This window comes from Dermacentor albipictus, chromosome 3, assembly GCF_038994185.2.
Source record: "Dermacentor albipictus isolate Rhodes 1998 colony chromosome 3, USDA_Dalb.pri_finalv2, whole genome shotgun sequence".
Lineage (NCBI taxonomy): Eukaryota > Metazoa > Arthropoda > Arachnida > Ixodida > Ixodidae > Dermacentor > Dermacentor albipictus.
Window position 1 is genome coordinate 44,700,744 of NC_091823.1, and position 21,049 is coordinate 44,721,792.

Genomic DNA, 21,049 nt, shown 5'->3' on the forward strand with positions numbered 1-21,049 from the left:
CACCCTTAGCGGAAACGTGCCATATTAGGATAGCAGCATCATGCCCGCCATGTGTTTCTATGTCACTGGCAGCTAAGCGCGTGCATCTCTGTTTCTGTCCCCTAAAAATGGACATGGCTGCGTTATTGTCGCTAGCTTGCCGATATTAACAATATTATGAATTACTGATACGGAAGAAACTGCTACAATGCGCATGCGTAATGTACTCGCGAGAAGAAAAATAATCGCGTTCGACGCGTTCGGCTTGCTCCGCCGGCCGCCATCTTTTGATTTGGTGTCTCACACTGACAGCAGCAGTTGCCTGCTTGTCATCCTGCAGCAAACGCAGGATGAAAAAGGAAATGTTTCTCTTCGTGGGAAATTTAACCTGCGTAATGTTCGCACCCCTGAATTTGCGTCGACTTTTTTTTACAAGAAAGTGGGATCATTATGCGAGTAAATACGGTATGTTATATTGCAGATAAAGTGGCTGTTACTTTCATTCTTTAAAAAGAGATTTCAGGAAATATTTCGCTGCTGGGAACTGTGTTTAAAGTAATTGTGGTACCAGGTAAATACGGCTGGCTACAAAGAAGCAACATGTTTGGATGTTCTTTCTGCCTCTTTTTTTTTTATTTGACTAGCTGCATGGAGGGATTCTTGGCGGGCACGGGGCTCCAGCTCCCCTCGTCCAAGTCCGAACTCCTTTTGTATCGACCTACAAGGAGAGGCGCATCCCCAAAGCGCAGGTCCCCTTCGGGAAGGACATCTCCATTCGTACGGCCATCGGGCAGGTCATTCCCAGGGTGGAGGTCATCCGCGTATGCGGTATGCTGATCGAGGCAAACAGTAGTAACGGACAAACGATCGCTCGTATCATTATTAAAATGGACAACATGGTCAGGCTCATCTCTAGGGTCTCCAACAGTTGCAGGGGGCTGGGGGAAGACAACTTCCTTATGTTGTACCATGCCTTCCTAATGAGTCACTTCGCATACGTGGCCTCTGCGCATCGCTGGCATGGATACTTGCCTACCACGTCAGGGAAACGTCGCTTGCTGGCGTGGACATGGACGCGGGGCTCCACAAGGACTCGCTCCACACGTTCGAGATTATAAAGCACTTTCAGCTCGGCTGGAGGGTCTATCCCCCGCCCCGCGCCAAGCTCTCCAGGCCTCACTTTTCCACCCTTCTCATGCTGCAGACTGCGTCCTATCTTAGCCTAGCCAGGGTCAGCAGGTACGTGGACTCATTCAAGCCCGGTTGTCTGGATTGTGTAAATCCCTACTGCACTTTAGAATGCATGCTCTGGCGGTGTCCCACGTTACGGGACCAAGATCATCTCACCACAGAAGAAGTGGGTGCAGGCGCTCAAGAGCTCCAGCCTCGCCACTAAGCTACAGGCCGTCCAGAGGGCCTGCGACAGCTCCTTCCTCGTAAGGGGATTTCGGAGTCGCCCCTCAGGACCTGAACAAACTGCCTGCCTGCCTGTTGGATAAGAATCAATTAAGTCAGTCCTGTCAAGGTAGAATTTACAAAAACCCTCTGTGTAATTGCCCCAGGAAGTAGACAAGGGGGACAGCTGGCGCCATAGCTCAGTTGGTAGAGCATCGCATGGGGTTTGGCTCCCACCAACAGCAAGTCGTCTCTTCAGCTACTTATTTCTCTTTTCATAACAATTTCTGCTTGTAAATTATAACATCAGTTAGCTGCCCCCATGCTTTTGTTTGTGTGTTCTTTATAAGGTTGTTACTCGCAAACAAAAAAATGCAGCCCCTAGGTTCGCCTTACTCCCTTCGCTCATTGTGAGGTCAAGTTTCATTGTTGTGCGTACAGCAAAACGTTGTTAAAATGTTTTTCAAGGGACCGCGAAAAAACAATAAAAAAAAAGCTCAGCCCGGAAAACTCAAAAGTGAGGAAGGCTGTAAATCACCACAGCAACATCAGAAACATCTCTGAATGGCTGCCAGCACAGTTATTAAACATCTCGGTGTTAGTACTGTGACCGGGAATAGAGCTTGTGCGCATGTATAGTTAAGGGACGCGTATAATGTTCTGCGACGGTGGCCCCTTTTAATTCTTCTTATGCTTCCCTGCATAATAGAACTGTATCATGGCGAAGCTGACTTGGTGGGTTTGGTCCAGTGTGCGCAGTTCCAGGTAGGTTTTAACAGATGCACGCTATCTGAGGTACTTCGTCAAGTGCCCTGTGCATGTTTTCTCTAAATGGTTGCACGACACCTGGCTTGGGCAACTTCGGTCTTTTGTTGCAACCTCTGAGAGCAACCTCTGCACCGCTAAATTTAGGGGATCACCGTGTTCAAACGTAATGTAACTCGCAGGAACATTACAGAATGGTGACATATCTGATGGGAACATAATAAGTGAGTCAATGGGATTTTTGTCAGGACCTTGAAAGCGCAACACAGTATCCTGGAAAACACAACAGTGAAGAATATATCGATGAGGTTCCACTGTATTCTTACGGCTGCACAGCGGGAAAACATTAATGCCACACAACAGCAGATCTCCCCTTTCTGTCCTTTGTATGCTCTGTTAGCCTTGTGGAAACATCATAGGAAAATTGTTTGGTACATTTATACGTGAGTCGACGACTTACCCACATTGTCCGCACTTCTCCAGCCTCAGGCTCCCCATCGGCATTCGATGGAGGTGCTGAACACATGCACTGAGGTCGCATCACAGCCCAGCTCACCGCCCCAGGGGCAGGCAGCCTCTCCAAGCAGGATTCCCACAGCATCGTCAAAGGTGAGTTTGATGGCACGTGATGTTTTGATGATGATACAGCAGGAGTAACTTATGAAATGCGCTGTCCATTAGCTGTCGCTCATAGTCAGGTTGCTCAGTTTTAACTTATAAAGAAAATCTTCCTGGTCTGTATACAATGCTGCCATGAACAGAGCCAAATATTATTCCACTTTGTGCAACAGAAAACTTCCGATATCACATAGTAGATCTTGCTGTCTTTCTCTCTCCTGTGGCTTTCCAAACCCCTGCTATTTTTCTATCTTAGACAACATCATCTGTGACGTTACAGAAAGAGCATCTGTTCATAGACATACATCACTTATTGGGCACACGCCTGCACACCCTTCTGGGTTTTCAGGGGTGGAGGTGCTGTGCCTATTGCGCCATCTTGCTCCAACCTGTGCCAAAACACTAATTTCAAATGAAGTTGCCAAATATAGCAGAATTTGTATGTTGAGTGGCAAGTACACAGCAATAGACATGCATTGGCCAGCGCTTAGCCCTGCAATCTAGGCCTAAGCAATCCATTTCACCGTGGGCGTCTTTGAAGTGTGGGTTGGCATAATTGTAACTAGGCCACAAAAATATAAGAACTGTTTTGTGCTATATAATACATTATAAATGTTTTATAAAAGTGTTATGTGTACAGTCTGCTTAGTGCTTAGCTCATCAGTTTCGTTATACATTTTGGCATACAACTTTGTGCCCTATTGGTACACCTGTGTTGATTTTATGGGTGAATGCCATGCGTGTGATATTCTAAGTCTATTTCGCACATGCACCACGTCCGGTTGCCGAGATGATGGTGCGGAACGCCGACGAACAATTTGCTTGCTTTCATGAAACTTCTTGGCAACCACTGTAATCACTAAAACCTGCACCAGGGCTACACTATTCTGCCTGGCCATACCACACAAGATCAGGCTCTTGCCACTGCAGAGCGCAAGCCAAGAATTTCAAGTTTCATATTTAGTCAACCTTGGCGGCGAAATTGTGGTCGTAATTGACTCGCCGTGCTTTCTTTTGGTGTTGCACTGCTAAGCACGGGGTTGTGAGATCAAATCCTGGCCATGGCGGCTACCCGCATTTCCCCTCCATCGAAATGCAGCCGTGTACTTTAGATTTTGGTGCACCTCAAGTGGTAGATTTCAAGTGGTAAAAATTAATCCGTAGTCCCCCACTGTGGCGTGCCTCATAATCAGATTGTGTTTTTCGCATGTAACCCCCCTCTCTCTCTCTCTCTCTCTCTGTCTGTCTGTCTGTCAGTCTCTTTCTTTCTTTCTTTCTTTCTTTCTTTCTTTCTTTCTTTCTTTCTTTCTTTCTTTCTTTCCGTAATTAAATATTTGGCTAAACTGCAAACCTCTGAAAATTGCGTTTGCAGCAACGAAGTTCACGACGCAACTTGCATAGTCCAAAAATTTTTATAAACTTCATTGGACACACGAAATATGGGTTGCTGTTTTACACTGGTTTTTTATGGTGCCTGTGGCAGAACTGCGAATAAGCCCGAATAATCGAGCTTATTCAAAATGTTGGTCGATGACGCAGACTGAAAAGCCAGGGAACATTTTTACCCACTTGTTGTTTTTAAAAATATCTTTAAGCTATTTCTTGGCAAGCAATGTGAAATGCTGGCAAACGTGCAATGACTGGAACATCACTTCGCATTTATTCTGCGGTATTCTGCTATCCTAAGGTGGGACACGGGTCTTACCCCCGTATTCAGAAACGCATCTTGACTTGAAGCCTATGCTTGACTTGATATAAATGACGCCTTATGTGAACGTGACCAAGACGCTCTTTGCATTTCTCTTGATGCGTTCACAACAGGCATCATTTGAATCAAGTCAAGCGTGGGCTTCAAGTTGGGATGCATTTCAGAATATGGGGGTTAGAGACAAAAAAAGAAATAGCAGGAAAATAACTTTTCTGCGTACATTATTTTTTTGTTCTACTGTGTCCAATACATTATCTCACATTTTCACACATCTAGGACCAATATTTTGGTCATAATGGCTTTTTATATTGTTACGCAAACGAAGAAATAAGAACTGGAGACTACCGTATTTACAGAATTGAAAGTCGAGCCATTTTGAAAATTTTGAAAATCTGAAGTGGGGGGGGGGGTGGGGGGTCGACTTACATTCGAAACCAAAACATGGCACCACCAAAAAAGCGAGACCAACGAGAAATCAGGGGAGCTACAACGTAGTTACAATTTTATCTTTGCTCTATAGCCCTACCTGTAGTTTTTGCTATCCCGCGCGTTTGTTCGCTTTTTGGAAGGGTTTTTCAACATTTTTCAGAGGTTTACAGCGCACACAACCAATGACACACTTATGGGGGGTGTCGATAGTTAATGGAAGTGCTGCTGTTCCATTCGCGGCTGCACTCCCAGAATGGCAGTGCTTGCAGGGAGTATCGATGGTTCATAGAAGAGCAGACACCGCTCATGTGTTTCTTTTTCCCTGTAGTTCTTAGTTTGACGCATTAGAATCGATTGTCGGCTATGCGCTACTTCCATGCTTCCTCAGTCGTCATGAGTGCTCCAGGCCCATTAAGCATACGGCGCTCGTTCACAGCAGCGTTCAAGAGGGCTGATGTCCTTTACGCCAAAGAAACAAATCACTGCGCAGCGGGCCGAAAGTTCGGCGTTTCTGAACGGGTGGTGCGAGAGTGGTGACTGCAGCGAAACAAAATTTTCACTTGTGACGGCAAGCAAAGAATTTCTCACGGGCCAAAGTCGGGACGCTTTCCAGAGCTATAGGCCAAGCTTGCGGCGTACGTCGCTGAAATGTGTGATCGGTCCCTGCCAGTGAAGTGTGACATAGTCATGAAACAAGCCCGAATCTTCGTCTTTTAAGGACCTGCTCCACCGCGAACTTACGCCAACCGGACCTGTCAAAAGAGCCTCCCTGGCGGTTGCGTGTAGTTGGGTGCATTAGATGGGTTGGGTGCATTAGTTGGGTGCATTAGGGTGTAGCAGGGCGAGTTAGATGCAATTCCAGTTTCTTTACTGTCTGTATTTCTCTACTGTCTTGTGTCTCCGCATCCTTCAACTACTTTGAAGATTTTTCACGAACAGACTCTATTTTTAGCAAAACTTCACGTAAAATTAGTAAAATTGTAGAACTGGCCCAAATTCATCAACATTACGAAAAATTTGGGAGAGTTGACAGGTATGCAATGGGAATCTGTGAAAGATGCAGGCGCGGATCACTTCAGCTGTTGGACATTGTTTTCCGATGGTAGACCCCAGGCACAACTAAAAACAGGTGTAAGGGCTGCTTCGTCCTGAGGTCTCCAGGTAGAGGCTTTTTCGATTCAAGGAAAATTGCAAGGAAGAGAGCATGGGGTTGTGGTTAGGGTTATGGCACATATTTCTTGCTGGAGGTGAGATTCTTAAGTGGTGAAGACAGACAAGAAGTCTGAAAGAAGGAAAATGGGGGGTTTTGAGGTGACAGGGAGAGCAAGCATTTTGGTCCAAAAAGTCATTGTAGTGGTTCTGACCATGTGCCTCCACCCAGTGTATTCTGATAACGCCTATGGGTACTTCTGTCATGAGCCACACTAGAGAATCCTCATCAACATGGCAGCCAGCTGTCAAAACATTGCCTCATGTACTGTAAGCATAACACTGTGAGAAGGACTACGGACTACAAATTCAGCATTAAAGGGTTACTGAAAACAGTTTTATGCTTTGCTTGTGCAGTTGTACACTTGGCCACTTTGCGCCTCGCCATGTCCAGCACTGCTGCAGCAGCCTGTTCCTTTTTTTATACAGAACATAGTTTCATGCTTTGTGTAGTCAGCCTTATGGTGGAGGTCACAAAATGTAGCGCAGAAGCGCAATTCGATCTGCTGTGGTGGCCGGGGCTTACATCTTTGGCTTGCCTGATGCAGCCGGCCCCCGTGACATCTCAAGGGTCAGCAGGTGAGCCGTCGTCTGCACGGGTGGTGCGTCGACACAGTGGACGCAAGGAACGAGATGTGTCTTCTATAAATCCGCCAGGAATACCCTTGCCACCGCCAGAACAGCCAGCAACCCTGCTGGCACCTTTGACTCAGCAGCAGCCAATGCAACCAGCACAACATGCCACTATTGCTTCATTGTAAGATGGATAGCTTTCTATTCTGCCATGAATTTCAGTTTGACTGTTGGTCAGTCTACCTATTAACCTCTGTCTTTCTGTCTGTCCCTGTGTGCGCTGCATATGTGTCTGTATTTCCTATGTTCAAACGAAGGCACATTTAATGTCTCAAACTTCGTGCTGTCATTATTGTTCATCAGGTGTTTTAAACAAAGTTCGAAAGGGCTGTAGTTGATTGAGTTCCTTGCATTATCAGCATATCTGGCTGCAGCTTAAGTGATTTGGGCACTGTGGCTTTATTTCTGCTACATAGTTACGTTTTAAGAGTTTCAGCCTTAAAATTCTCACTTCTTTGCCTCATGTCATAACATTATATTTCTGAGTCAGATAACGCAACCTTGCTCTGACTTGTTGTGCTGAATGCTGTGACTTGAGGGTACTAGCAAAACTGTTCACATTGCTTTTATCATTACCAGCTTGCTTTTAGTTATGCATACCCTCATGCATGAGTTGCCCAAATACTGGGGGTGTTGACAAGTGTGGACACAGGTGTGAAACGGAACAAGAGCAGTACAGTCGATCCTGGATATATAAAACTTGGATATGTTGACTTATTGTCTGCATCGAACAGCTGTAAGATCCCTTTGAAAATTCCATGCAAAGGTATAGCAATGAACTAAGTGTATATTGAATGCTGCACTGCGCCGTGTCCTTCCAAGTGCGCTTCTCCTAGTTAAAGCGCGATCAGCTCTTGCATCATCGGGAATGATTAATGCCTATGAATTCGAAACGGTGCTGTTATGGCAGATGCCATTGACCAAGAGACTGAATCTAAAGGACAGTACATGCCATGGGGGGAAAATGAGCAGGGTACTCTGTTTTGCTTGCTGCACCTCATGCAAACTGCTGCCATTCGTTATTGGCATGAGTAGATCACTCTGCTTCAAGAACAAAAAAGGCCTCCCAGTCCAATACGCATTTCATAATAAAGCATGAGTGACATTTGACCTTTTCACTGAGTGACGCTGGCTACGGGATGCCGAATAGGAAGTGCTGCATCACCGGATTTGTCTTCTTGTAGGCAAGGGCTCTCCATGAACTGCATTTTTGGATTCTGTAAGTGCAGGCACCCAAGAAGACAAGCTGACTTTTCAGGGCAGTCGAGAAGCAAGCACAACTAGTTCAAACGGGATGTTGGTTCCGAAATATGACACAACAGTCCACCTGGCTCGTTGCTCACATATGTTGATGGGCCGTTTAAACAGCGTATTGTTGGTATTTAATAGACACGCTACCGGGCACATTCATGCGTTGATCACAGTATAAGTGCGTCAATGGTGGCACAGTGCATATCCATGCATGCTAGTTTGCTTCCATAATGCATCTATTTCTACCTTTTCTTTAATAAACACGTGCAACAAGCACTTCGATGTGCGGGAAGCACACTGCGGTTTCGCGGCCAGGTTGTGCAGGTGTTTAGCATTAGCATTACGATCAGTCTATCAAAGACCATTTTGTAGGGCGGACGACCTGCAATGTTTGTAATAAAAAAATAATTCAACTCTTGTTTGTTCAACATGGCGTTGGAGAAGCAAATCAGTAAGTTCCCGCTTTTCACGATCTTGGGGAAACTCTCTGCGAGACATGCGGAGATCTCAAATAAGCTGCAGATTAAGGCTTATTTTATATTTTGAATTATCAATATAATGAACTATTTCGCAAACCCCTTTAAATTCGATATATTGGGGATTGACTGTACTGAAATTTAAAAAGAAGTGAGAGGATGTGGTCAACCCTGTGTGACAGTCACAAATGGCCCTGATTTTGTCATTGCTTGCCTGCAACTCCCTGTTCTGCTCATGTCTGTGTGTTCACAACAAGAACATGTGAAATTTGGAAGTTAGTTCAATGAAACCTTGAACACAGATATAGAGAAGGGCATCTTCAAAATTTTTCTCGCCGTTCTTGGTGTGTAACGAATATATGCTTATACTTGTAGGATATAACAAAGGTATTTTTGTGTCAGACATGACTTCAATATTACAAGGCTCGACTGTATCACGTGTTCTTAGCACACCTTGCTGTATCGCTCTTTTCTAGCTGTGAAAAGAGTTGCACTGATTATGCTTAGTCCAGGATTTAGACATTGGTAAATAGCACTAAAACGACACAGGGCAGGGCATTGAGGATTGCAAGATGTGATGTTAGTCCAACTGATTCTTCATAGGATTCACAATATTAAGATACAGAAATGCAACTTTGATCTTTCGTGATAGACAAGCGCCATCATGAAACTTTGGTACACAGGCTGACTTCAGGGTAGACAGTCTCTTTTTGTTTGTGAGAGCCAACCAACCAGGTGTTCACTACCCTTCTCCTACTGTTTTGATGCAATAGGCTTCCAACACTTCTCTTACATAATTATTTTCTTCTTTCTTGCAGTTACGTGGCTCTCTACAGCTACAAACCACAAAAAGAAGACGAGCTGGAACTACGCAAGAATGAGCTTTACTCAGTGACAGAGAAGTGCCAGGATGGCTGGTTCAAAGGCACCTCACTGCGCACGGGCCTCTCAGGAGTTTTTCCCGGAAACTATGTTCAGCCAGCCAAGTAAGGCATCTTGCAGAATGCAGTTCCTTCTGGCTAGTGTTGTGTAATTACCTGCAATTTTGAATATGAGTCAAATAGTTCTCACTTTTAGGTAATTTGTTGTGTTCGATTTGGCTGAACAGCAAGCGTGGTTGTGTCCATGGCAGGCCGCATATCTGTGGAGGTGTAATGCAGAAAGGCTCCCATACTTATGTTAAGGTGCAAACTTAAAGATGAAAATGGTCTCTATTAATACAGAGTACCCTGCTACAGCGTCTTTCATAGCTGAGGTATTGGATTGGTATGCTAAACCCGGTAAGTCAGTCATCAGTCGCTCAGTCATATATTGTATTTACTCGCGTAATGAGCGCACGGCCAACTTTGCTACTGTGCAGTCCAATGATCGAACGGCGAGTCTGTAGTTTTTCGGAGCGACTACAATCTTTGACTCTTGCACATGTGTGCAAAGTAACTGGACTTAATGCTTAACGCATCTTTTCTGCTAGCGCCGCTGCAAAGGCACCTCACAGATTTGAGAGAGAGAAAAAACGCAACTGGCTCTCTGCAACATACGCAGTTTCTGTACTTTACGCTGACATAATAAAAGAGAGCGCACGCAAGATGCACGGCCAGGTGCGGCGCACAGGAGTGTAAGTGAAGTAGTAGCACCCGGCACTTGAACGGCTTAGTGGTCATAGTCAGGTGTAATGTCGCATTCGCATATCTGTGGCTTGCTTTTTTGCCTGCCTTGGGTTTTTGATGTATGTGACAAGCCTTAAGTCAAGTTACACGCCTGCTATGGGACGTAGTTTATCTGCTCACAAAATGGAAACGCTGATCGGACACCAATAAACTTTGACATGCCGATGAGCAGGACAGTCGAGGAAAGAGACGCATGCAGCGTGCTTGTCAAAAAAGGTGCACGCTTCAACGTGATGGTTGCGATAACGGGAGACAGCCGGAAGCGGCTGCGAGGACAAGCTGGGGCTGTTCTGATCGCTCTTCTGAGCGCGCATTCAGTTTTGCATGTGGAATTGGCCTAGGCCACGCCAACTTCGCGCGGCTGACGCATTGGTTCTTTATTTTATGGTGGAACAACGATGTGGCCGGCAAACTGAATGGCATGTCTGGTGGTTTCAACGTCAAGTGAATTTACGGTTTGCAAATGGTATACATGTATTTTTACTGCAAAGATAGTTAGTATCTTATGCATGTTCCAAATCATTACCATCTTACTTTTCAAGTTTTGCTGTTTCGAAAATGTCTCCGCGAAATTTACCTCGCCTAATGAACACACCCCCAACTTTGCTTCGATATATTGGGAACAAAAGTGCATTCATTACACAGGTACATACGGTATGCATGTATTGAATGAACTGAACAAGCAAATTAACGAGACGAGTGAAGGAAAATGTGGTAAAGTCACATTCTGTCTCTTCTCTTGTGGACTTTACTAAATCTATGCTTAATAGCATAGATAACGTCCTGCTTCGCCCCAAAAGAAAAGAAAAAAAGAAGCATCAATCTGTGCTTTTGCCCTCTGCAGGTCATCGAGTAGTGGCTTTTCGTCAGCACTGCTGCCCCTACCACAGCAGCAGCCACAACACCAGCAGCAGCAGCAGCAGCAGCAGCAGCAACAGCAGCAGCAGCATCAGCAGATGGGTACACGAATTCCTGCCCCCAGCTCACCTCGCCCACGGTTGTGCGCACCGCAGCAGGTACCTATGGTTCCTGGTGGACCACCTCCTTTCCTCGGCGGGCAGGGCTCCAGCCCCCTGCTTGCTGAGTGGGCCTTGGTGGCTCCGCCACAGAGGACTCCACTTACCACGACCCCAAGTCCCTTGGGACACAAACCACCGGTACGGTGTTTCCTTCTTTATTTACTGCATATTCTTGTATAAGAGTGGTGTTTCTAAATTCGCGTGCAGGTACATTTAGAGAAAAAGAGGTATTTCAGAAATGATCCATACAAAAGCTGCTCCCCCATTTCCCAAGTCCGCACCTGATTGGCCATGCGGCACATACAGCACTATCTTCGCACGGGATCAGTACAGTGCATAGAAACATATTGTGTGGTTTGTCAGGATATTTTTCAGTTTTCTCATTGTTCTTGAAGTTCATACAGTCAAGCCTACTCATAACGTTCCCAGATATGACCTACCAGTTATAACAACCAAATTTCGGTGCATTTACGATTTTCCGACCCTGCCTATTGCAACTGCTTCCAGATATAGCGAATGTTTTCTAAATGGCTGTACTGTTACAATGCATGCTTCGAACGTGGTCATGGTAAAAAGTGGGCACATGCAAAGTACCAGAGCATGAAAACATGTCCAAACTGGGCAAACGGCAGGGCGCCCAGTTTTATAAGCAGCACTGTGTGAGAATTGAGTCACATGGTTTTATTTAAAAATTTATGAGTGTTCTTACACACACACAAAAAAAAAAATTGCCACACAGCATGTACGTGTCCACAAAAAATTGGATCAGTAATTTCCGACCACTCTACAGTGTAACGAAACGCACTTGGCCCTAAAGCGAATATTAAAAATTCTGAATAATTGATTGATTTCACCTAATTAATAAATTAAGCATACTAATAAGAAAACACATTTTAAGGAGTGCCATTGTTTTCACCCAGGTGCAGTTAATCACTTTTCTTTTTTAATCCTTGGTTCAAGGTATGTGTAACGCCCTGCATATAGGTCTCCTACTACTGGAGAACTTGTTGACTTTCACCAATTTCGAATGCTTACATGTGTGTTGTATTATGACTACCTCTTAACATGCCACATTGAAAACCCACACAATGGTGCTGTCTCCTCTAAAATCACGGAAACTTGTGCATATTTACAAATGAGACAACATGGTTTGAGCCACAAGTGTAGCTTTCTGACGCCGGTTTCTCGTTCCTCGCGGCTTCTCGTCCAGCATTGCTTTTGTTAGTTGTCCAAGCTGGACGTGCCATGGGCAGCATGACACCAGGTGTCTAGGTGGGATGACTATGAATTGTTGGAAAAACTTATTCATTGAAAAAGGTCATTAGCATGGGGGGCTTGGGAGATTGAAGCCTTTTCCATGAAAGAGATAGTTTCAGGAGACTGGCTCAGAAACATCGACATGGATGAAAGAGAAAGGTTAATTGTGAAAGCAAGGCAAGGGCTTGCGGTGGTCCGTAGTGAGAGGTTGTCATGGGGGCGATCGGCTCTACCATACACATTCACAAAACATCTACGCCGTCAGGCCAAGAACAAATAGACCTAAGGAGCTGCTTACTGCGCGTCCACATCGGGTCACGTCTGATTGTGGAAAAAAGTGCTACATTTATTGGAACAAGACATTTTGCTGGCCGTGCTGGCGATCGCTGACACCTGAATGTTGGCTGGAAAGGGGGATATTGTAGTGAAGGGGGAACAGAATTGGAGAAAGCACAGAGTGGGGAGCGAAAGGTACAGAGGGCCTATTTACAATAATTACAGTATTTACAATAGTTAACACTGGTGCAATTTACTTAGACTTTTTGCCTCCCATGCAGGGGAGACAGCGGTTAGTTGGCATGGATAGGGCGAGCAGATAATTAAGAGTTGGGGAATTCCATTTCAAGAGAGGCAAGCTGACATGCTATTGTATCTGGTACTATTCCAGAAACCTTCCAGAACAGCGTGCATAAAAGGCATCAAAAACGAAGTTGGCAAAAATTTATGCACATAGGGGAGCATCTCATCCATGCCCGATCATTCAGCGCCAGACAGCCATAGTCAGTTGTCTAGGGCGAAGTCCACACATTTTTCTTGCGCTACTCGCACATGTGCATGCACTTCAGAAAAATGCGGCGTCTCTCTCTCGTATCTGCGCCATTGACAAAATGAAAACATGTGCGGAGAGTAAATGCCATCGTCAGTGCTCCACACAGTGCTGGTTTATACAGTGCTTGACGGAATGATGCGTTCCTCCATCTTCTCTCTTGTAATTGTCACCCCTGGAAGATAAGCTCGTCGACAGGATGTCCTTTCTTCCTTGGCAATGCAACTTCAATAGATTTCAGCTTTAATGCACACGACACACGACAGTGCCTGTGTCACATGTCCCTTAACTGTGTCCCGCTATTTGCACTGTTTGCAGAATTGTGACCTCAATAGATTTCTTGCAAATGGGCACGGCCATGGCTCGGCGTTAAGCTATGCACCACGTCAAACCGAACACAACACTTGCACCTAGTAGAATATTCTACTGCAGTTAGAGCTGAAAGGCCAGTAGGTGTCATGCCACACCCATATACCCAAGGCATGAGTAAATACTATAATACCACACTATAAACCGATGCTTCAGGATTCGAGTCTTAACAGCAGCAGGCAAGGCATGGATGAAAATATCCTGAGAAGGTGGCCAACATGAACCGAAAACAGTTATTTCTTCTGTTCACTTTCGTTCGAGAGTGAAAAAAATCTTAACATTCCATTTCAGTTCTAGCTTGTGCAAAAAATATTGGAGTTTCGTGTTCAGTTTTGGTTCTATACCCTGCTAGAAGGGAATGCATTAATGAGATTCTAATGCTGTACCTGCCGCTATAGCTAGCTTAGCTGTTATGGCATTGTGTTGCTGAGCTCAAGATTGTGAGTATACAGTCAACTCTCGTTACAATGGACCCTGATAATCTGACAAAAAACGTCTATTTTTTTTTTCGAAGTCCGTAACATCCGAGACGCCTCACTTCCGCAACTTTCATTGCGATTTCTAACAACTTTATTGCAAAGCGTGAGTGATGAACGTCGAAAGTAAAGAAAGAAAGAAACAAACAAACAAAAGTAGCAGTTTTGCCCGAAAGGCGAAGCATCGGTTGCGACAGAAAATTAAGCAAGCTAAGCATGGCGACAGCAGCGAGTGAATCAACCTTCGTGCTGTCTTTTGCTTCAACGCAAACTAAATATAGAAAGCACAGCACATACAAAGACGCGGCACCCGCACGGCTGCGCCGTAAGCAGCAGGCACTGGAGTAGACACCCCCCCGTTCTGTGCCTCGCGTGCATGCACCATATTGAGCCGTGATAGTTGGCTGACTCTCGCAAGTCGGTTGTCAGCCTGTGTCAGCATGGCAAAAGTACATTTTATACACCCGATTTTGAAAAAAATTGCCGCTAATTTCGTCCACTGTAGCCGATAGTCCATTGTAGCGTGGTCCGTTAAAAGCGAACTTCGTTGCATTAATAAAGTAGGTAGAACAAACTAAGGCTGAAATATGGTCCGTTTTATACGAAAGTCTGCTCTACACAGGTTCGTTGTAATGAGCATAGAGTGTAATTCTCGGCTGCTGTGGTCACATTTAAATGGGAGCAAAATACAAGAACATTCGTGTACTTAGATTTTAGTCCACATTAAGTAAACCCAGGTAGTCAAAATAAATCTGGAGTTACCCGTTACTGCATGCCTCATAATCAGAATGTGGCTCTAGCACATAAAACTCCAGAATTTAGTAATATTTATAGATGTTACCGTATTTTGCACACAAGTGACAGGAGCAGCATCCCGGAAGTGCTTTGCAAACCCGCCTGCAGGTGAGCCATGGCCCTGTGGCCCTGCAGATGCAGCAGCTGGGCGTGGCCAAGGCAGTGGCTGTCACCACAGGGAGCCCTGCTTCTTCCCAGGCTTCCTCGGGGAGTGCTGGCCCCACTGGCGGCCATTGGTTGCTCGCGTGGCCTCCCTCTTCGGTTTCTTCTTATGGGTCAGGCAGCGGTGCCTCCACGTGGGTGCCTGCGTGTGCTACGCCCACTCGCAACCCCGCTGTTGCCGTCACGACCTCTGTGGGCGCCGGCAGTGGCAGCACCCAGGCCAGCAGTGCTGGCGGGGTGGCCACATCCAATACGCCCGGCTGCTCCAGCTCATCTGCGACCGCCACCTCCTCCAGTGCCCTGGCTCCATCTGCTTCAGCGACGCGTCTGGAAAAGGTGAGCAACATCTTGTTTGCACTGCACACTGTGACCCTGTATTCTAATCGTGCACATGCTATGGGGAGGTTGGAGTGGGAGGCTGATGCTCAACTTCAGCAAAACTTTTTTTTTTATCAGTGAGGTTTGTTTTTCCAGAATGCTCGATAATTCAGAAACTTTTGCGGCCCTTTTCATGGGTGTTAAGAAAAACTGTCGATGACTTCTTATTTGCATAAAAGGTTGAATTTCAAAACAGTGGAATCTCGATAAACGAAAATCGCCTAAACGGAACTGCCTCTTATATGGAGCACCATCCTCATGGTTCGTTGGATTTATAGTCATGCAATTGTATTAAGCTTTGTCTCTCAGTAAATGGAACTCCTGATAAATAGAGCCAATTTCCCTGGTCCCTTGAGGCTCCAGGTTTAGATAGAGTCCATTGCATAACAAAAATTCAATGCAACGAAGTGGCAATTTTACCCACTTCACTATATCAAGGTTTTTACTGTACATGTTTCTATGAACCAGTTTCTTGGGACAAAGGAACAACAAGTACAAGTTGCCAACGTAACATTAAAACCGCGGAATTTAGAATATTTGTTTTAAAATAATTGATTTTGCTGTTATTTGAATGTAGAGCGAAGTACGAGTTCAAGCAACTAAAATCATGAAAAAAATCTAGTAAATACAGTACACTGAAATCTCGATATAACGAACTTCAGAGGACCGCGGTAAATTGTTTGCTATTCTGAAAGATCGTTATAGTGAAAGCCCCAAAATTAACCATTCCACCCATCAACCCATCAGTTAAGTTGTCAGCTTATGGGCTATCCAGGAAAACGTTGCTGTTGGCTCTCGGCATGCATTGTTGCTATTTTTCATCGATTCCGCAGCCACGCATTACCAAAGCACCATGTAAGAGTGATGCACGCAAAACAGACGCTGACACCGAGAAAACTACTGGCAAAAAGGTAGCTCCATATCACCTCCAAAGTGCAATGTTTCTTGCTTTTTTGTTTTTCACATTTCTTGCTGTGGACACCACAACTGTCTCGCTCGAGGTGTACACCTGAACTATGCAAAGTGCAAGCGCACATAAACAACACCGTCTGGAAAGTGCAAAGTGCGATCGTGTGTGTAGCTAGTACGGCCACAGAAAGAAGCTCGAAAGAAAGAGGTGTGTGTGGAAAGAAGGGTGAAAGAAGGAAGACACACGCCTCCGTTGCTAGGCGCCACTTTTCTGGGCAGAGCATGCACTCGTAAAACCAAGCTGATGCATCGTTGCCTCCGCTCGCCCACATCCTTTTTTTCTCGGGTGCTGTCTCAGGTTTTCCAAACCCATGTGCCGCGACCGCCCTCTGTGCCTTGTTATCTTCTAGCCTACTGTTTCGACTGCCGTGAAGGATACACTGAAATCTAAGAATTCCTTGATTTCGGAATATTAGGTTGTACTACTGAGGCGTTGACATCACAGGGAAATGGAATAACGAAATGAACCGCGTTTTTGTGAAAAGTTTGCTCTTCTGAAATTTGCAGTACTGAAATATTTTTACATTGGGAACGATAAGAAGGCAGCAGGGGATTTCTGAAAGTTTGTTAATCTGAAAAGTTCGTTGATGTGGTGTTCGTAGTGACCAGGTTTCACTGTACTCTCTTGCGCCAGAGTAGCTCCGCTGTTCGGTGGCATTAGCAGCGCAACACTCGCACCATTTCTCATACTGTTCTGCAACTACATCAGCCAGCGGTGGCGCTAGCTACACAGGGAACTGGATTACAGGAGATGCAAGAGCCATGCAGGGAGAACAACATAACGGGGCACAAGAGAGCTGAGCGTCCCCACTGTACCCAGGAGGTGGACATGCTTCATGGCCTTGTAATACCTTGGCTCACTCAATTCCTTTGATCGCTGCAACTGCAGCAAGAAGAAACATGCACAGCACTCTTGTTTATTTTTTACAAGTATCATCATTTTACTTGGCCATATATTGCTATTCATCAGCAAATTTTGCCCCATGTCGTGTTATCACAAATGTCAATGGCCCCAGGGCCATTTGGAGAGCAACTTTGGTATAAGTTGTCTCCCAGCCTTCATACTTGCCATGTGTCATCTTCATACATGCGAGAACTATGTCGCAGATTTTCTACAATTTCAGAAATGTATCTATTGTCACCCCTATTGAGAGCCCAAAAGGTGCCCATGCAAATCAAACATTTAATTTGATCTTCAAACAGTTTGCATTGGCAGAGTTCCATTGTTGAATTATCCAATGTCCGTAGTCTTTAGGAGCATACTTTATCTGTAGTAGATGTAACTGCAGCTGTATTGTGAGGCCCTTTGAGTTTGACTTATTTGGCCTCTAATGGAAGCGAGATTTTTTGCTGAATGCGGATGATGTGCACTTTTCCAGCAGAAGGAGCGCAAGGAAAAGGAGAAGATAAGCCTGATGAAGCGGCTCACAGCCAAGCGCAGATCACGCTCACCTCCTCCACCCAATTTTTCTTGCGACAACCCGAGTTTCGTGGACAGCTCAGCAGCAGCGGGCCAGCCCTCTCTGCAACCACCCAGTGCTGTGCCTGTCGTGCACATCAGGTGACAGCTCTTGCTTGTGTACTGCGTGCTGGAGTGTGCACGAATTAACCTGCGCACATAATGTTTTATGCATACTGCCAAGCTGTGCTTTTGAGGGTAGCATTTTTTCACTGGATGTGAGCCCCCAGGGTCAAATTTCTTTATTGCAGGTTTAAAACATTCAGACTTTACTGTTTTGAAAACAGTAAACAGCGGTCGGGCAGGCTGCCTCAACATTGTCCTCGTGGGAGGTCCTGTAGATGATTCAGTCCCTCATGAGCTTGTTTTCGCGACGGACCTTCCGCTTCAATATGTGGAGAACCTGGATGCCTTGGAGAAGGATGTTGGCAAGCTTCGTGTAAAGCAAACAAGGCGGTTGGACATGCAGTTTTCTTGTGCAAACTAGTGGGAAGTACATGGTGAGATGCTTGTAGCGATCTCTTCCCACTGTTTCTTCTGGATTTCTCAAGCTGGGATGATGCCGTGGCAGCCTTCACGCATTTTTTAAAAGGCGCCTTTTGGGGCCACCATAGCGATGCCTCGGCAGAGCTCGTATGTCACTTGCCACCCGCAACCCCTGTTTGCAGTTGTTATAGCAGTGCCATTCTTGAACGCCGACAGCCGGCTTGTTAACAACATGCGATCACAGTGCACAGGAAGCAGAGTTAAACAGTTAAGCGAGTCAACACAATCAGAAGCTGGATGGAGGAAGGTGGTTAAATTAAATTAAATTGGCAATAAACAAGTATGACCTTAGGGGGACTCGTTAAAAAGAAAGATGTTACCCTTACATGGTTAAATCATCTGTAATGATAATGTGCATACCGTATTTACACGATTGTAAGTCGACCCCTTTTTTAAAATTTGAAAGTCTGAAGTTGGGGGGTCGACTTACAATCGAAACCAAAACGTGGCCCCGCCAAAAAAAGCGATACCAACAAGAGCTACAACGTAGTTACAATTTTGTTTTCTCTATGGCCCTACCCGTATCTTTTTGCTATCCCGCGTGTTTGTTCGCTTTTCGGAAGGGTTTTTCAACATTTTTGAGAGTCTTACAGTCATAGCTTACAGTGCATGCAACACTCATGGGAGGGTGTCGATAGTTGATGGAAGCACCGCTGTTCCCATTTGCGGCGACACCCTCAGGACGGCGGCGCTTGCGGGGGGTATCGGTAGTTCATGGAAGAGCAGACGCCGCTCGCGGTTTCTCTTTCTCTGGTTAAAGACATTGGAATTGGTTTGACGAACTTTTTGACGCGTTCCACTTGACTGCCGGCTACGTGCTACTTCTATGCTTCCCCAGTCGTCATGAGTGCTGCAGGCCCACTAATCGTTCGGCACTCGTTCACAGCAGCGTTCAAGAGGGCTGCCATCCTTTACGCCGAGGAAACAAATCACTGCGCAGCGGGCCGCAATTTCGATGTTTCTAAATGGGTGGTGCGAGAGTGGCGACTGCAGCAAAGCAAAATTTTCACCCTGTGACGGCAGGTGACAAATTTCCCACGTGCCGAAGTCTGGACGCTTTCCGGAGCTGTAGGCTAAGCTTGCGGCGTACGTCGCTGAAATGCGTGATCGGTCCGTGCCATTGAAGTGCGACGTGGTTATGAAACAAGCCCGGACCTTCGCCTTAATTTTAAGGTTCTGCTCCGCCGTGAGTACAACGAGTGGCTGGCGGCAGAAGACTGCGAAATTACGCCAACCGGACCTGTCAAAAGAGCCTCCGTGATGGCTGCGTGTGGTTGGGTGCATGTGGCGTGGGCTGCTGTTCTGCAAGGTGTCCTGGTGCGGTCGTTTGCCAAATTTGAAATTTTGCTGGACCACGACGCGCTGTGGGACCGCAGCAACGATGACGATGGCAGCACTAGTGAAGACGAGTAGTCGAGTGACCATGTCAGCTACTAATAAATTTTCGTTATCGAATGCGCCCTCAGGTATGCTCTCTTTTTTTTTTTTTCTTTTTCCCGGTCAAGCGATATGGGGGGGTCGACTTACATTCGACTCGACTTACAATCGTGTAAATACGGTATGTAGCCCTGTAAAGGCGTGTGTGTGTAGTGTAGGGCAAGCTCCTAAAGGAAATGTGTGCCCCCCCCCCCCCCTTTTTGCCTAAAGGCCAAGTGAGTGCTGTGCAATAAGAGACATGAAGGAATCAACAACAGCAACAAAATGCAAAAGTTAGCGCAAGCTTGTAACTTAGTGAATAAATAATGCAGGGATGGCACACAGAATAAAATATACTACTACTGAACACTCACTGTCAACCATCAGGTTTATTGCGCTGACTACTACTAGATCAGGCGAACAAATAGGACTTACAACAGCAAGTACAGAGTCAGAAAATTGGTAATGAAATGTCACATTTGAGATCAGTAACTTATCACGCAGGTAACTTCGCGGTTATCTCACCCTCACTTGCGCTGTACGACAAGTTTGCTATAATTCACTTTGGGTTTCTACCCGCAGGTCTGGCTCGTGTCCGAGTGAGGTTTTAGGCAACCAGCAGGCACTGCACAAGAAGACCAGCTCCCTGGATGGAAACGACAGCCTCAAGGCGAGGCCCAAGCAGCCTGCTCCTCTTGTGAGGGAAAGGTGTGTTGGCACATTGGCTCTTTGTTAAAGGCGAAATGGTCACCCACCCTAGTGTAGCACAAAGCTATAAAGGAAACCCATATGGGTTATCGGAAAGAACTTTTGTTATGTTCATTCTCCCCGTGCTTTAAACTGACCTCGCTAGCCTACTGGTTAGCCCGCATTGACATGCATGCATTGTTTATGTTTTTCTGGCGACCACTTTTCACCGGCTGACCACTGTTACAAAGTTATCATTCTGCGCAAGGCATGCCCACATGTATCCGAAATTTCCTAAACGTTGTTGCTGATTTTGTAGCAAAAGACTCTTGGCTAATCAGACTGAGCACACTACATGAATAGTGATGTACCTTCTAGAACAAATGTGAGCACCAGCAATGTTGCTGAAATGTACAATGAGTCATGTATAAATAGCTGACACACTTGATTCGTAGATCAGATTTCGAGACTCGATGACTGTGCTCTCCATCATTGTGCTTCGAGTCTCGCTGGTTTGCTGGGTTCACCCAATAATAAGTTGCACTTTTTCCAAGTTGCAC

General features: G+C 45.7%; 1 protein-coding gene across 3 annotated transcripts in view; it reads left to right on the forward strand.

Annotated features, from left to right (window-relative positions):
* The window catches only part of POSH (Plenty of SH3s), a 43,843-nt gene that overhangs the window by 13,908 nt on the left and 8,886 nt on the right, over positions 1-21,049 (forward strand). The window contains exons 9-16 of one of the 3 annotated variants that reach the window (XM_065427023.2): positions 2,623-2,748; positions 6,652-6,682; positions 6,761-6,860; positions 9,282-9,449; positions 10,975-11,287; positions 14,981-15,370; positions 17,761-17,942; positions 20,385-20,510. In XM_065427023.2, coding sequence (XP_065283095.1) covers positions 2,623-2,748; positions 6,652-6,682; positions 6,761-6,860; positions 9,282-9,449; positions 10,975-11,287; positions 14,981-15,370; positions 17,761-17,942; positions 20,385-20,510 — 1,436 coding nt within the window. Of the gene's footprint in view, positions 1-2,622; positions 2,749-6,651; positions 6,861-9,281; positions 9,450-10,974; positions 11,288-14,980; positions 15,371-17,760; positions 17,943-20,384; positions 20,511-21,049 lie in introns of all 3 variants that reach the window. The other 2 variants (XM_065427022.2, XM_065427021.2) reach the window with 2 other exon arrangements.